The sequence below is a fragment of the Archocentrus centrarchus genome, chromosome 12 (assembly GCF_007364275.1).
Source record: "Archocentrus centrarchus isolate MPI-CPG fArcCen1 chromosome 12, fArcCen1, whole genome shotgun sequence".
Classification (NCBI taxonomy): domain Eukaryota; kingdom Metazoa; phylum Chordata; class Actinopteri; order Cichliformes; family Cichlidae; genus Archocentrus; species Archocentrus centrarchus.
Genome location: NC_044357.1, coordinates 9,973,178 through 9,987,700, shown reverse-complemented (window position 1 = coordinate 9,987,700; position 14,523 = coordinate 9,973,178). Strand labels below are relative to the sequence as shown.

Sequence of the window (14,523 nt, the reverse complement as noted above, 5' to 3'; positions counted from 1 at the left end):
AAAATGGTAAATAAGTGCAGCAATTTACTGAAGCATGCAAACATATGAAAATACAGTAGATGATTGTACAGAGTTGTACAGTTCTAATGAACCTGAAAGTCAATATTTGGTGTGGCCACCTTTATTCTTCAACACATCCTGAACTCTCTTAGGCAGTTCTCTAAGTAGTCTTCAGGAATAGTTCTCCAAGAAGGAGGAGGACATTCAAAGTTTTCCAAATGTAGTGTTGTTCCAAGCCACAGCAGTGACTTGTGCGTGACAGCAGCAACAGAAGCATGAGTGTGTGCAAAGATTGATTGAGGAAGAGTTCAGCAGTCTTATAGCTTCAGGGAAGGAGCTGTTCCTCGGTCTGGTGGTCCTGAGGTACAAAAAGTGCGTGCTGGTTGTGTGGGTTCCTTCAGAGTAGGTGGCCCTTTTCCTGAATCTGAAGGTGTAAATGTCTGTGGTGGTGGAGAAGCTGACTTCAACAGTCCCCTGTGCAGCTGAACTGGACTGAAAATGAGCACCAAAAAAAAAGCCAATGTCTAAAGAAAAACTAGATCTTTTCAGAAAGACTGGAGAACTTTTTTTTTTCAAGACCACTTTAAAAGAAATTACAAGTCTGGCTTCTTGGAAGCAAAATATGCAAAAATTAGGGGTGATTCAAGACTTTTGCACAACTCTATGATTAACTATATGAATGCAGGGTGTTTACCTGACTCACATTTTACTCATTACTCTGTATCTACTAGGATCTGGGTCCTTCAGTGCTAAGTACTCTCCTTCCAAAGATAATGTCACCACACTAGTAACATTAACCTAATTTTAAAAGTAGCTATTTAATGGAATGCTTTTATGATGGCTGTAGAGAAATAACTTCCTGTTTAAATTATGAGTGGTTCAGCAAACTGGTAACTGTACCTGCATCTGTGATTTCCAGCATTAGGTGGCAATACGGAGTCATAAGATGCCATGGATGTTTTGTTTACTACTCTGCTCCAGGAAAGACAGCTTCTCTTCCTTATAGCCAGCAGCTAACTCACATTCCTGCTGACAACAGAGAAAATAGGTGTGTGTCAGCTGACAGCTGTGGGATGCTAGCATGGTAACTTTTGGGGATTAACAAACAGATTCTGCGCTGCTAAATTAGCGTTTGTCGAGGCGGCGGGTGGCGTGAGAGTGCGGCGGTAGTAATGTGGCCAAGGAGAGGGGCGTTTACATAAAAAAAAAAAAAACAAAAAACACCCGAGTGTCTGTTTTAGCGTTAGCGAGCTAGCAGCTATCTCTGTAGCAACCGTAGCTAGCGGGCTGTGACAGCTCCCATGGACGGCGTAAAAGTGTGAACACCCCGCAGGCGGCTCACGCTAAGATAAATGTTGGCTCAATGGCAAAAACTGAGCTGAGGAATGGACTTTATTTGCGAGACAGCACGGAGAAGCTGACAGAAAATGGGACAGCCACCTCGCACGGTTCAGACGCAGAGGTAAACGGCAATGTCGTCCCCGGAGAGACCCAGGTGGACAAGTACGGATTCACAGGAGGAGGCCAGCAGTACTCCGAAGACTCGTAAGTGGCGTTTAATAACGCTAATATTGTATTTTAGCACACGAAGTGAATGTAGCGTTTATAAGGGGTTCCAAAGTCTTTTTCTTGGATGATTGAGAAGAGTGAAGGTGAATAAAAATGAGCCTTCTCTGTTCCTCAGAGGGCTTTCCCCCCCTCTTTCTCTTCTTTGCACAAGGATGTAATGATTACTGTTATTAATGAGTTTTTGTTTTTCATCTTTAAAAGGCTGGATGACTTTAAATTGTAAATTCATGACCGATGGTGTTAATTTGTCTGTTTTTGTATTTTTTTATGCCTTTACGCCATTGGCAGTGTGTTTGATTGCATGGCGGATGAAAAACTGACGGTACTTTTCTACATTCATAATTCCGTTCAATTTGACAAGAACTCCAACAGCTGGATTAATCTTTTCCCAGCTTTTTTGACTTTTGCCCACTAGCGCCTCAGAGTGAAGCTGAATCTGCTGGTGACCCCTTGACCTTATGGCAGCCTTAAATGTGTTTTGAGTTGTGCATAAGGATGAAAACTGTCGCGCATTCATTTGCAGTAACAAAAAAAAATGCATGTTATATTTGTTGCAAAATAATACTTATGCCACTGTAATGTTTGAGATGGATAGTGATAAGATTGTGTTGATATTAGAACTATTCGTACATGTTCATCAGCTTTATTATGTCTGTTACACCACAGTGCACAAAGAGCAGGAAAATAAAAAGCCTGTATGTAACTCAGGTGTGCAATAGTGTGAATAGTCCTGCCTTTGACGTCAGTGTTTTGAAATGCACACTGTCAGGAAAAAAAAAAAAAATGTCAGCATATGCTTGGAGGCTTACATTCAGTGGATTGGTCATTTTTTTTTTTCTCCCAGTTCTTAACTGGTTCGGGATTCATCCCAAGCTGTAATCTCTTTTGGGTTTGTATCTGTCTGTATTCTGCGTTCCTGCTTTTCTTGCTCAGCTGCTCTCTGGCACCAAAAAGAGAGAGACCGCATTCTGTTTGGTTGGATTTTTCTTACTGGCATTGATATGGAGTAGTTTGCCAATTAGTGCAGTGCAAGCATTGTCGCCTAACAGGAAGAAATTCCTGGGTTCAGAGTTTACATGTTCTCTCTGTTGTCTGTGTGGGTTCCCTCCAGTTACTCTGGCTTCCTCCCGAAGTCCAAAGATGTGCATGTTAGGTTAATTGGTGATTCTGAATTCGCTGTACGTGCAAATAGTGGCATTAATGATTGTCTGTGTGTTAGCCCTGGTGACCTGTCCAGGGTGTACCCTGCGTTTCACATCATAAAGGCTAGGATAGACTTGAGCTCCTACGTGACCCTGAATTAGATAAGGGTCATTCCATGTCAACTGACCAAATACTTCCAGCCTGAACATCTCTGATTTCATTGGAAAAAAAAAAAATTCCAGGGTGATAATACCCTTCTCAATAGGACAACTGCTAAATTTAGGCGTTCTGCTATTGTTAGTTTGCTCATAGAAAAAATGTTTTCAAATAGCTGTATCTAAGGAACTGCTTAAACTGTGTCATTCACATTTCTCTGGCCAAATATCTGCTACTATGACTTCATGAATATGGAATTTCAAAAATGTAGCTGAAGTTCAGCATCAAATTCTGAGATTTTGAATTTGCATGAAAATCTGGTAGTATGCCCTGCATTGCCATATTTGAAGGCCTGTAGAGAGAACAATTTCAAAGATGAAGGGTTGAAATTTGTGACACAGATAACCATATATGAGATGTAAAAAAGTGGAAAAAGTTATTTTCATTCAAGGTCATTGTGACTAAAAAAAATGACATCTAACAATTTCAGTGTGACCTTTCTAGAAAGATGTGGTGTTTGATGGTAACATATCCAAAATATATCATGGTCTTCTGCCTCATTTTCCCAAAATGAAGTTTTGAAGAAATTAATATTTTTGTTTATGGGCAGCATCTGCGGTTTCGGAGTGTGTATTTTAATACTTGTAAAATTGGCAGATTTTGTGTGAGACAGTTTAAATTTCACAACGTGTGTCTCATGCAGTAGGCTAAATTATGTGTGAGCTATTACCCCAGTACAGTCTTTAGCTACAGAAATAGTCAAGTGCAAAAACTGATGAACATGCATTCTTAGGCTTGGACAGATGATATGGAATGAGCCATAAGTGGTTGGCAAAATAGATAGATGTAGAGATCTGAAAATATTTTGCATTTCCATATGTTTTCACTCCTGTTTTGTAATGCATACATCCCCACAACAGGAATAACAGTGTTTGAAAACCTGGAGTTATAAATTACTTCACTTCAGTTTCACACTTTACCCCTAGTTGAGGTGAGGGTAGATGTGTGACACTCCTGTTCTGAACCCTCAAACTTCCTCCTTGTCCCTGAGCAATCCAACATTACAGGCTTCAGTGGTTCCCAGTCTTACCTCAAGTAAGATCCAATTCATCTTCTCATCATATTTACTCTTTCTGGTACCAGGCAGAATTAATGGGACAAGACAGAAAATCAATAAACACTCTTATGTACAAAATTAAATCTGTATATTTTTCATATTTATCACATTAATTAAACATTGATTCAAAGGAAGTAAAAAAGGTTGGGAAGCACTAAGAGGCTCTTGTGCTTATGCACAAGTATTTTCTCATTGTTACCCCAAATTGCGGAAGAGGTTCTCTATAAATGTTTATGTACAAATGAATGAAACCTGTAAAGGATCATTTTGGTTTATTGTAGCATTCACATATTTTCCTTTAATGTAGCTATTATAGTGTTATGTTAACGTTGCACTCTACACCTTCCCTCTCCATCATATCAAGGCTACATCACAAGCTCCCTCTGCAACTTTCAAACTTTAAAAAAAAAAAAAAAATCTACTTTCAGCTGCTCCCTTATTCACAAGGAGTCACCATAGCAGGTAAATCCAGATGTTTGATTCTGCAGAGTTTTTATGTTAGATGTCTTTTCTGATGCAACCACAAAGGGATTTCTGTGTCATCTGGGGATCAAACCAGGGATCTTTCGCTTGTTAGCCAAATGTATATCAGCTTAGCATCAGGGATCTCCTTCCCTGTGGAGCCAAAGGTGCCACATTTACATGATCCACAGTTCAAAATCATCATTATTTTTCTTATGCTGAGTGTTGTGTCTTCAATTTAACCTCTGTAAGAAGCCATTGTAGCTCCTTTCTCTTTAAGGACACACTCCTTTTAAGACAGCTTTCTTCTAATTGGCTGCCCCTTGTAAACAGAAGGTTTGAACGGGTGGTAGCTTTTGTGGGCACTGAAAGCTGATTATCATTCAGAGCCAAGAGTAGAAGAACTGCCTGAAACTGTGTGTTTGGCGCAGTTTGAATCCTGAGGTTTTGGCTCACAAGGATTACTTGCACATATGCTGAACTTGTTATTTGAAACTTTGGCCAAGAATAATAATAGTAAGAATATCTGTCTGTGTGTGTGTGTGTGTGTGTGTGTGTGTGTGTGTGTGTGTGTGTGTGTGTGTGTGTGTGTGTGTGTGTGTGTGTGTGTGTGTGTGTGTGTGTCACAGTAGGTCCCCTTTAACTAGAAAAAGCATCAGTTGGAAATAATCATGCAGTAGATCTGAGTCCTGCTCAGAAGTAGCTTTCACTTTTGGACCTGCATACCATCGGTTCTTCTGTCTTCCTTGTTTTTAAAGCTGACCTTGGACTTTGGCAGAATGTTTTTTGTTTTTTAATCAAATTATTTTATTTTTTTATTGTGCCTTTATAAATAAAGTTATATGACTAATAGTTGGAGTCTCTTAAAGAACCAGGCAAGCTGACCTGCCAACTGCAACAAAATGCGTAGCGGTGTTTACTGTTTTGAAGACACAATGCAGCCTGGCCTTATCTTGTTCTTTGGCGTTATTAGATTAGCGTAGCTAGTAAGTTTTGAGCTGTTTAACAACTGCATTGCAGTAAACTGTAAAGTTAATCATCTAAATAAGTAGACCAGTTTTGTTTTTTTATAGATGTGTCAGATTGACAGCTCAGATTTTCAGTAGCCTCTGCAGTGTAGTGAGATATTAGTGAATGTTTTGTGTAGGAGGCTGTAGTGAGCTGAACAAGGGGAAAGTTCTCCCACAGTTTCCTGTTTTCCTTCCACTTCTTTGCTGATGGCCAGTGTTTAACTGCTTAGCCTGAGGTTAGGTTTCCTACAGGATTCCCACCCCTTGTGATGGCAGGGTTACCTTGGACATGATGTAGAATAGTGCAACTATTGTCAGTCTGGATGCGAATAATTTGTTTGCCTTTTTCATTTTAATTGTCCACAGTGCTGAAGAGGTCCCCATTGAGGTGTTGAGACAGCGGGAGGCAAAATGGCTGGAGATGCTCAGCAGCTGGGACAAGTGGATGGCCAAAAAATACAAGAAGGTCTGCTTGATAAACTGTAAATCTAATCAGTTATATGAATTACATCCAGAGGTTATATACTGCTTCTTTGTGAGTAACTTTCCACGTGTTGTATAACAGGTGAAAGAGCGCTGTCAGAAGGGGATCCCTCCTTCCCTGCGGGGCCGAGCCTGGCTCTACCTCTCTGGGGGGAAAGTGAAAAGGGAGCAAAACCCGGGCAAGTTCCAGGTCAGTCATAGAAAGTTGTTTAATTCAGAAGTGCACATTTTCAGGGCTGGGACAAAATGATGCAAAAAAAAAATTTATATTCATGATTGAAGTCCAAAATGTGAGGTGGTGGGAATTACATGACAGCTTAACTGTAGGTACAAAAATGTCTTTTATACTTGAGTAAATAAATTCTTATTGCAAAAATGGAATCAAAGAAAAAAAGTTTTATTCCACTTTTTCTTCGGCTCTGCTAAAATGGGTGGCAACATGCAGGAAAAGTCCTCATGTGTACACATCAGTGAGAACGTGCCAGGATATTGTCTATTGTCTCAGTTTTAACAATAGTACACAGTGGGCATCCAAGCAAGGTGCACTGAAATGATTTTAGTTACAATTCTTCAGTCTGACTGTACTGTTGCACTTTGCATTAATAAGCTGTATTCGTTTAGATGAGTGAGCAGCAGTTGTTTCTGTCATTACAAAGTTGACCAAGTATGAAAAAAAAAAACAGCAGCAGCAGCGACTGAAGGTTGGGCAGCGCTTAGCAAAGACTAAATTGTAAATGCATGTTATTATTGGGAGTACAAGGCTTGAAACTTTGATGAGGTTTTAAGTTTGAGGACAAAAATGCATGTACATTAATGTAAAAACATATATTCTTTAAAAAAGTAACATAATGTTAAAAATGCCCACTAAATTGTGCAATTTAGAAACTGGATGAGCAGCCAGGAGATCCCAAATGGGTTGATATCATTGAGCGGGACCTTCATCGACAGTTCCCTTTCCACGAAATGTTTGCGGCGAGAGGAGGTCATGGGTAAGTCGCTCCCTTCCAGAAGCCTGTTACGATTCTCATTTTTCTGCTAAAAAGGCTGAACATAGTTTCTAAACTCATACGTTTTTATGTATAGGCAGCAGGACCTGTTTCGTGTGCTGAAGGCTTATACTCTGCATCGGCCTGAAGAGGGTTACTGCCAGGCTCAGGCTCCCATCGCTGCTGTACTCTTGATGCATATGCCAGCTGAGGTGAATGCTCACCAATGATTTAACCAGTCCCTCTACTTTTTTTCCCTAATATAAAATAAGTGGTTGGAACTTGATACCACCTGCTATAATTATATGGTATAAAAGTTAATTTGTACATTTGTTTTCAAATGCTTCCCCTCATTCTCTTTTTTTGTTTGTTTGTTTGTTTGTTTTTGGTCCTAGGATGCTTTCTGGGTTCTCGTCCAGATTTGTGAAAAATACATTCCTGGATACTACAGTGCAGGGCTGGTATGTTGCTGTCTGTCATTTTTCAGCCTGTCACTTATCTACCTTAACTCTGTACACTCACCAGCCACTTTGCTAGCTGCACCTGTTCAACTGCTTTAAATGCAAAATTCTAATCAGCCAATCACACGGCAGAAACTCAACGTATGCATGTAGTCATGGTCAAGACTAAATGTCAAACTGAGCATCAGAATGAGAAAGTAAGATGATTTAAGTGAGGTTGTTGGTGCCAGTTGGGCTGGTCTAAGTATTTCAGGTGTAAGGAGGTGTACATCCAACATAAAGGATAAGTCTCATGAACTTCATATTCTAAGCAGGCTCTTCTTTATTTAGCAATTCTATACACATGTTGGTTACATGTTGGTTTTGCTGACCTAAGAATATATCTGTGCATACAATGCATGAGTATAAAAAGCTCAGTTTGTCCTGTTTAAAAAATTCAGGTTAGGAAACATCAAATTTTTTGACCCATACATGATGCTGTGCCACACACCTGCAAAAATTTAAGCCTAAGCACAAATAACTGAAGGAATGGCTACATCACTATTAAAGTAATGACATGCTCTTAAATTAATAGTTCCATTAGTCAGTGTGCTTGCTTGTCCAGAGCTGTTCTGTACTCATAATCATCAAATAAACAAGTGTAGAAAGGTGCAGTGAATAAATGAGGAGTGTGAATTAAATGAAATGCACTCATTTAATTTACATAACAAAATACACGCAATGATGCACAGAGCTTGTAAAGATTCATTTTGTGTTACAGTTTTGAGTCTTTTTACATTTGAGGACATTTTTCCAGGTATTAAGATTAATTTCACCAAGAGATAAAATAAATTCAGCTTTAAGATTTAAAATCCTTCAAAGTTTAGTTTGATATTTGCAACTTGCTCATTGACCTCAAGCTCAATAGTATGTGTGGCTGCTGGTAGTGTTACAGCTTTTCAGGCCGTTGTCTCTATCACTCACACTGATATGCTAACGACCTAATACCACGAGCTGGTGACAAGGCTACAAGGATGTGATAATCAGACAATCAGATTAGGCAAAGACAAAGACAAAGCAGTCTGTTCTTTCTCTGCTGACTGTTATTCATGTTGTCTCCACAGGAGGCAATCCAGCTGGACGGGGAGATCCTCTATGCTCTGCTGCATCAGGTTTCCTCTGTGGCCTACCGCCACTTAAAGAAACAGAAGCTGGAGCCCACCCTGTGCATGACAGAGTGGTTCATGTGCATCTTCTCTCGGACTCTGCCGTGGGCCTCGGTGCTGCGTGTCTGGGACATGTTCCTGTGTGAAGGTGAAGCGCCACACACTGATAGGTTTCCTCCTTTTATATCAAAACTCTATCAAAATTGTTACTCTTAAAGATGATGGGATTGATATTTATGCATTTAAGTTGTTAGAAACAGAAATAAGTCACTTTAAGCTCATGAACAGCCGCTTTGTTTGATGTGGCTTTTGGGTGATTTTTGTTTGACTGAGTGGAAAATCCCACACCCCCCAAGAACTTCCTGTCTTTGCATCAAGTGCAGCGAAATAAAAGATGCGATGAGATAAGCAACTGAAGTGTTTCAACAGGGTGGCGTATCAGTTTGGTTGAAGGTTGTGTGCTTTTCGTTTTTCATTTAAACACATCCTGCTGTTGTGTAAATTGTTCGTCTCTAAAACACCACAGTTAAATGAATACAACTTACAAGCATTTAATGGTCCTCCAAAGCCTGTCGTGACTATCATCATCCTCTTAAATGTTATCTGAAAAGCACACTTCTTTAATTTCAGGACTCAGTGATGGTTAGAGGTAGATAACCATAACAAAACTCAGTATAAAACAGTAGAGTTAGCAGTGGTGGAACTGGGAGAACTGGTCCATAGGGTGCTAGGAGTCAGATGAGATTGATGACTTTGGCTCTAGAGGTGGAGCAAGTTTCCCAGTTATTGAAAGTTCGGTGGTTTGATTTAGATCAGTCAGCACATCAGTGCCCTTGGGCAAAACATTGAACCCCTAAACCTCCCTTTATTGGTAATTGAATGTCTATGTGAGTCAATGAGACTAGAAAAGCAGTATGCATTTACCATTTACATTTGCCAGTTAGTACTGGGTTGTACCTTCTTTGGTCTTCAGAACTGTCTTAAAGCTTTGTGGCACAGATTCAACAAGGTCCTGCAAACATTTCCTCAGAGAGTTTTGGTCCATTTTAACATGACATCATCACCCAGTTGCTGCAGATTAGTCAGCTGCACATCCATGATGCGAATCTCCTGTTAGACCACATTCCAAAGATGCTCTATTGGATTGCGATCTGGTGACTGTGGAGGCCATTTGAGGCCCAGAAAACTGCAGCTCACTGAATAGTTTCTTTTTTTCTTACAATCTTCTGTAAACCCTAGAGATGGTTGTGCAGTAAAGTCCCAGTAAATCAAAAGTTTCTGAAACACAAGCCTGTCTGACACCAACCGCCACGTTCAGAGTCGCTTAAAATCACCTTTCTTTCCCATTCCCATTCTGAGGCTCAGCCTGGACTTCAGCAGGTCACCTTGGCCATTTCAACATGACTAAAAGCACTGAGTTGTACTGTGTGATTGGCCGTTGAGATGTTTGTGTTAACAAATGTACCTAATGAAGTGGCTGGCAAGTGTATCTGTGCTGATAGTGGCTTTCTATGGTATTGATGGAGGTATAACAAAGATAATGGGTCTGGGTTTGGTCCATTTGTTAGTAGTACAGTGGTAACATTAATGTTCCAGCATAAAAGCTTTAAGATATTGACTCTGTAACTGACCAGTCAGCTGGGATCAAACTGTCCTTGTAACAGTGCACAAAGTAAAAACATGAAGTCTCCCTGTTGTTTTATTTTAAAATAATAAAAATGGATCACAACACTGTATCATCTAACTCAACTCAAAGTACTTCTTCTGGTCATTATGGAGAAATGAATTGGTAATACAGCATGTTGAGACTCTGTTGCTCTAGCCTCACGTTTTCTTATGTGACTGTTCTCAGGAGTGAAGATCCTCTTCAAAGTGGGCCTGGTTCTCCTGAAATGCACGTTGGGAACGCAGCAGAAACTAAATGATTGTCAAGGTCTCTATGAGACAATGGAGCTACTCCGAGCTATAAAGCCGCAGTACATGCAAGAAAGTTTCCTGGTGCATGAGGTACACCTACATAAACTGTTGTAATCTTTGCCATCCATTTTATTATTTTAATCCTGCACCTCCTGCATGCCCAACCCCTCTGAGATTGTGGAAACACTGATATGAAAAGATCTGACCTATAATGGGCTTCAACTGAAACGTGTGTCTCACGCTCTTCATCTGTCTGTGTTTCAGATTATGGAGTTATCCGTATCCGAGACAAAGATTGAGAAGGAGCACAATGCTCAGCTCCGGCGCTGGAAGGAGAGTCATGGAGACCTGCACTGCAAGTCCCCTCCCAGGATGCATGGAGCTAAAGCCATCATGACCTCTGAGCCTGTCAGCAAACAACACCTGAAACAGAGACCTACTATCATCGTGGAGTCTCCCCTGGCACCCAAGACAGGTGGGGAGCAAGCAGAGGATGCCACAAGAAATGGAAAGAGTAAAAAGGAAGCTGAGACAAAGACGACACTCCCTCCAGAGGAGTTGGTTAATCCTTACGCTCCCCCCCCTGACCACTCACCTCTCCTCGAACACACAACCATACAGGAGTCCAAGGAGAGTCTGAGCAGTTTAGAGCAGGACACCTACCTGTAGCAGGGGAATATTTACCGCAGTTTACAAACATCGATCATTCCATACAGGCCTACCTGAGCAGTGACATAAACCTTTCAGTAGATCTGGACCAAGTAATAAAACAGTTTTAGGAATTTTTATAGTCGGTTTGTAAAATTGAACGTCTCACCACGATTCACACTGCGAAACAGCTGCTGTAATTCTCAACATTTTCTGTATCACTTTACTTAAGCAGGTTCTGCATTTTTACCCACAGCCACGAACTTTTAAGATGAAACGGTGGTAACATTTTTACATTTGAAAATGGAAATCAGATGTGTAATTTCCAGGGAGCAACAACAGATGGCGACAGTGAGCGCCCCTGCCCCACAAGTTTTAATCCTGTGGAGCAGGGGTCTCGAACTCGTGGCTCTTTAGCTCATCTCTGGTGGCTCCCTATGGCTTAAAAAACACTAGATGAACATGAAAACGGTTCTAATTTTGCTGAACCTCAGTAGCAATGGCTATCACTGATGTAGTCTTGAGTTCACCTAGATAGCTAAAATCTAAAAGAAAATACCCTGTGGAGGAGAAAAATAAATTTGAGTGTGCATGCACAGATTTATGTGCTTTCACCTACAGTGCCGCTGCCTTACTGGTATGCTTGATCCACTGCTGGAATTGAAGCTTTCCTCCTTTTTTTTTTTTTTGGCTTATTTTTACTAGATTTAAAGGTATTATGTAAGCTGCTGCTTTTTAGGTCAAAGTAGGCTCATTTTTTATTCAATTCATTTGACTAAATTGGGTTCTGCAGCGCTTTAAGGTGCCATTGTTTCAAAGTCAACCTAAACATGCTCAGAATTTTTTTTTTTTTCTTCACTTCTCGACTGTCCAGTTTTGCTGGTAATAAAAAATAAGTTTTAGTTTTAGTTGCATTATTCCATAAATTAAACTAAAGCATATTTTTATAATCTAAATCCAGCTTTAAAGTACTAAATAATCATTAATGGCCTACTGTAGAATAAGTCACATTTGGTAAAAGATTTTAACTACACCTGTTAGTAATGTTGATAGGCTCACTTACGCTTAACAGGCTGTGCCGCTTCCATTAAGATAAGAGAATATATATTTTATTTATGGCTCCATACAGATTTTTGGGGGCCTAGAACTGCTTTAAAACTGCTCTTTTGATAGAAAAGTTTGCCGATCTCTGCCTTTGGGAGAACGAAGCTTGTGGCTAACTGTTAACACCTCCTGCTCTTTACCTCTTAAAAGCAGCGCTCTGATTATCTCCTCTCTTTCAAAAGATGTAAAGACTGAGTCCTCATTGAGGTCTTTTCAGGAGCACTTTGCTTTTTTTTCCAGTCTTCCTTTTTGCCTACATCAGTCGCCATGTTGACACTGCGTAGATCCTGCTTCGCTGGTCTCAGTTAATCGCACTAAATCACAGATGCACAGTTTATCCGTGTGCTCAGTGGGGTCTGTGGTGCTGAGTTGATCTCTGCTGTCACTGAACACTAGAGGGCGTCCTGAGATGTGATTATCTCTCGGCCTCCAGCAGTGAGCAGCAGCCCTAGTCTTAACAACAACAACAAAATGCACACAAGCTGTTTGACACTCAAATCAAGGATGATTGTTCAGGGACATTTTGTGCCACTAAGCCAAAGATTTGTAATGCATATTTTTTAAAGATGTATTCATGAAGGTAATTCAGTTGTGTCTGACAGTATTGTCAGTTTGGGAGCGCGTGGAGTTTATATTTATGTTGTAAATGAAACGTGGTCAGTTTTGAATAATAAGCTGTTTTTGTACAATCATACTTAAAAGGTTTACGGTTTCATCTGCTTTAAATTTAACAAATTATTCTCATAAAATAAAAAAAGGAGAGCACTAGAAGATTTTTATTTTTTTTCTAAAATCTAATTTGTACCAAAATGTAGATTTCCTCCTGAAACCAGAAACCTACTGAAGAGTTTGAAAATAAGTTAGTTTTTCAGACAAAATCAAAGCAGTTGCAAGACAAAAGTTTACTGTAAGAGCGACAGAAGCCGATGGAGCCGTAAACCTTTGATGGTGAAGTGTAAATACTCGTATAACACAGAGATGTTGCAAATGAAGAAACTGTTAAACAGTCGACTTTTAACATTACCAGCACAAGATGTGGCTCTGCTCGGAGTCACAACCGTACATTTTGAGGTATTTTCAGTCAAAGATTTTATGATTGAAAAAATGGTTGTGGGTATATGTTTTGTTTTTAAGTATATGCTACGGGTTTATTTTCTGTTAGGAAGCACTGTTTACTTGTGATGTCCTCCGACTTTATAAAGTCACACTGAAGATTTTAAAACTTACATTTTTAAGTATTATTATTTTTTTTTTTTGTTCTTTTTGTTTGTTTTACAACACACACTTCAACAGTTTCTGCACACAGATCTTTAACCGTCATGAAGAGCTGAGCTCGATCTGGGGAAGTGATGTGAACGAGGCGTTAACCAGTCATTTTAAATAAGAGTTTTCTCCAAAATCCACCAGAATGTATAAAATGTACACTCCATTAAGTTGCTAAGATGCTGCTTATTGTTAGTCATTGCAACAGTTATATTTTGGGAAAAAATAGCATTTATTTTGATAGGAGCATGTAAATTTCTTATATTATGCCTCATTTGATCTAAAATGTGTAAATATTTTCCACCAAAGTCCATTCAAATCAATAAAACTTGAACCTGGATTTCACACTTTGTGTTTTTTTTTTCCTTCCAGTTTAATAGCATTCCCGTTATGTCTGCATTTACTATCAAACAGAAGAGGAAAAAGTGCTGCACAGATGGGACCAAAGTTATGAGCAGTATTTGAATACCTCCTGTGTTATCATTCAGCGCCCTCACACCCACCCACCCACCCGCCTGCCTTCACCCACCCTCACCCACACAGCAGCACACTTCCTCAGACACCTGTTTCTCCGGCTCTTTCAGCTCTTGGAGGAATTTGCATCTCAAATAGGGCGAATTCCCACACCACCGTCCAAAGTGCCTCTCACAGCCATTTGCCTTTGGTCTCTGAAAGGAGTCTTCTGCGTGTACACAGGCCTTCTGTTTCTTCTCCTTATTTCCTCAGCAAGATTCAGCTGCGGTCCAAAAACATGACAGCCAAGAATCTTCCCCTCTACATTTTAATTTACTCAACCCGTGAAAAGCCAGCATTGCTTGAAATTAAGTAAACTATGGGTGTACGATATGAATTTGTCTTGTTTTCTGTCATTTGATGATACACTTGACGAAATAGGGGACATAGTAAGACTTAATTTGGCACACCCAGCCTCCTCATGTCACATTCCACACAGGAAGACTCCCTCACAGCCTTCACAGTGGCTTCTTCTATTTCTCTGAAGGATTTTGTGCATATTTTTGTCAGGGGATGCCTGTCATTAGAGCATCCCAATCATCATCA

The 14,523-nt window shown here is 40.0% G+C and overlaps 1 protein-coding gene across 1 annotated transcript; it reads left to right on the top strand.

Annotated features, from left to right (window-relative positions):
- The first annotated feature begins 929 nt into the window (after positions 1–929).
- LOC115789495 (TBC1 domain family member 10A-like) lies at positions 930–13,804 on the top strand. The gene is made up of 9 exons (XM_030742939.1): positions 930–1,545; positions 5,824–5,923; positions 6,023–6,130; positions 6,823–6,929; positions 7,024–7,138; positions 7,322–7,387; positions 8,491–8,680; positions 10,385–10,539; positions 10,714–13,804. The coding sequence occupies exons 1-9, from the start codon at positions 1,364–1,366 to the stop codon at positions 11,116–11,118; spliced, it is 1,428 nt and encodes a 475-aa protein (XP_030598799.1). The 5' UTR covers positions 930–1,363; the 3' UTR covers positions 11,119–13,804.
- The last annotated feature ends 719 nt before the right edge of the window (positions 13,805–14,523 follow it).

What these genes read in the sequence shown, in the direction of transcription:
- LOC115789495 (XM_030742939.1), top strand. Translation starts at nt 1,364, where the DNA reads ATGGCAAAAACTGAGCTGAGGAATGGACTTTATTTGCGAGACAGCACG. An exon ending in CAGCAGTACTCCGAAGACTC is followed by an intron (nt 1,546 to 5,823) that starts GTAAGTGGCGTT and finishes AATTGTCCACAG; the next exon opens with TGCTGAAGAGGTCCCCATTG. An exon ending in AAAGTTTCCTGGTGCATGAG is followed by an intron (nt 10,540 to 10,713) that starts GTACACCTACAT and finishes TCTGTGTTTCAG; the next exon opens with ATTATGGAGTTATCCGTATC.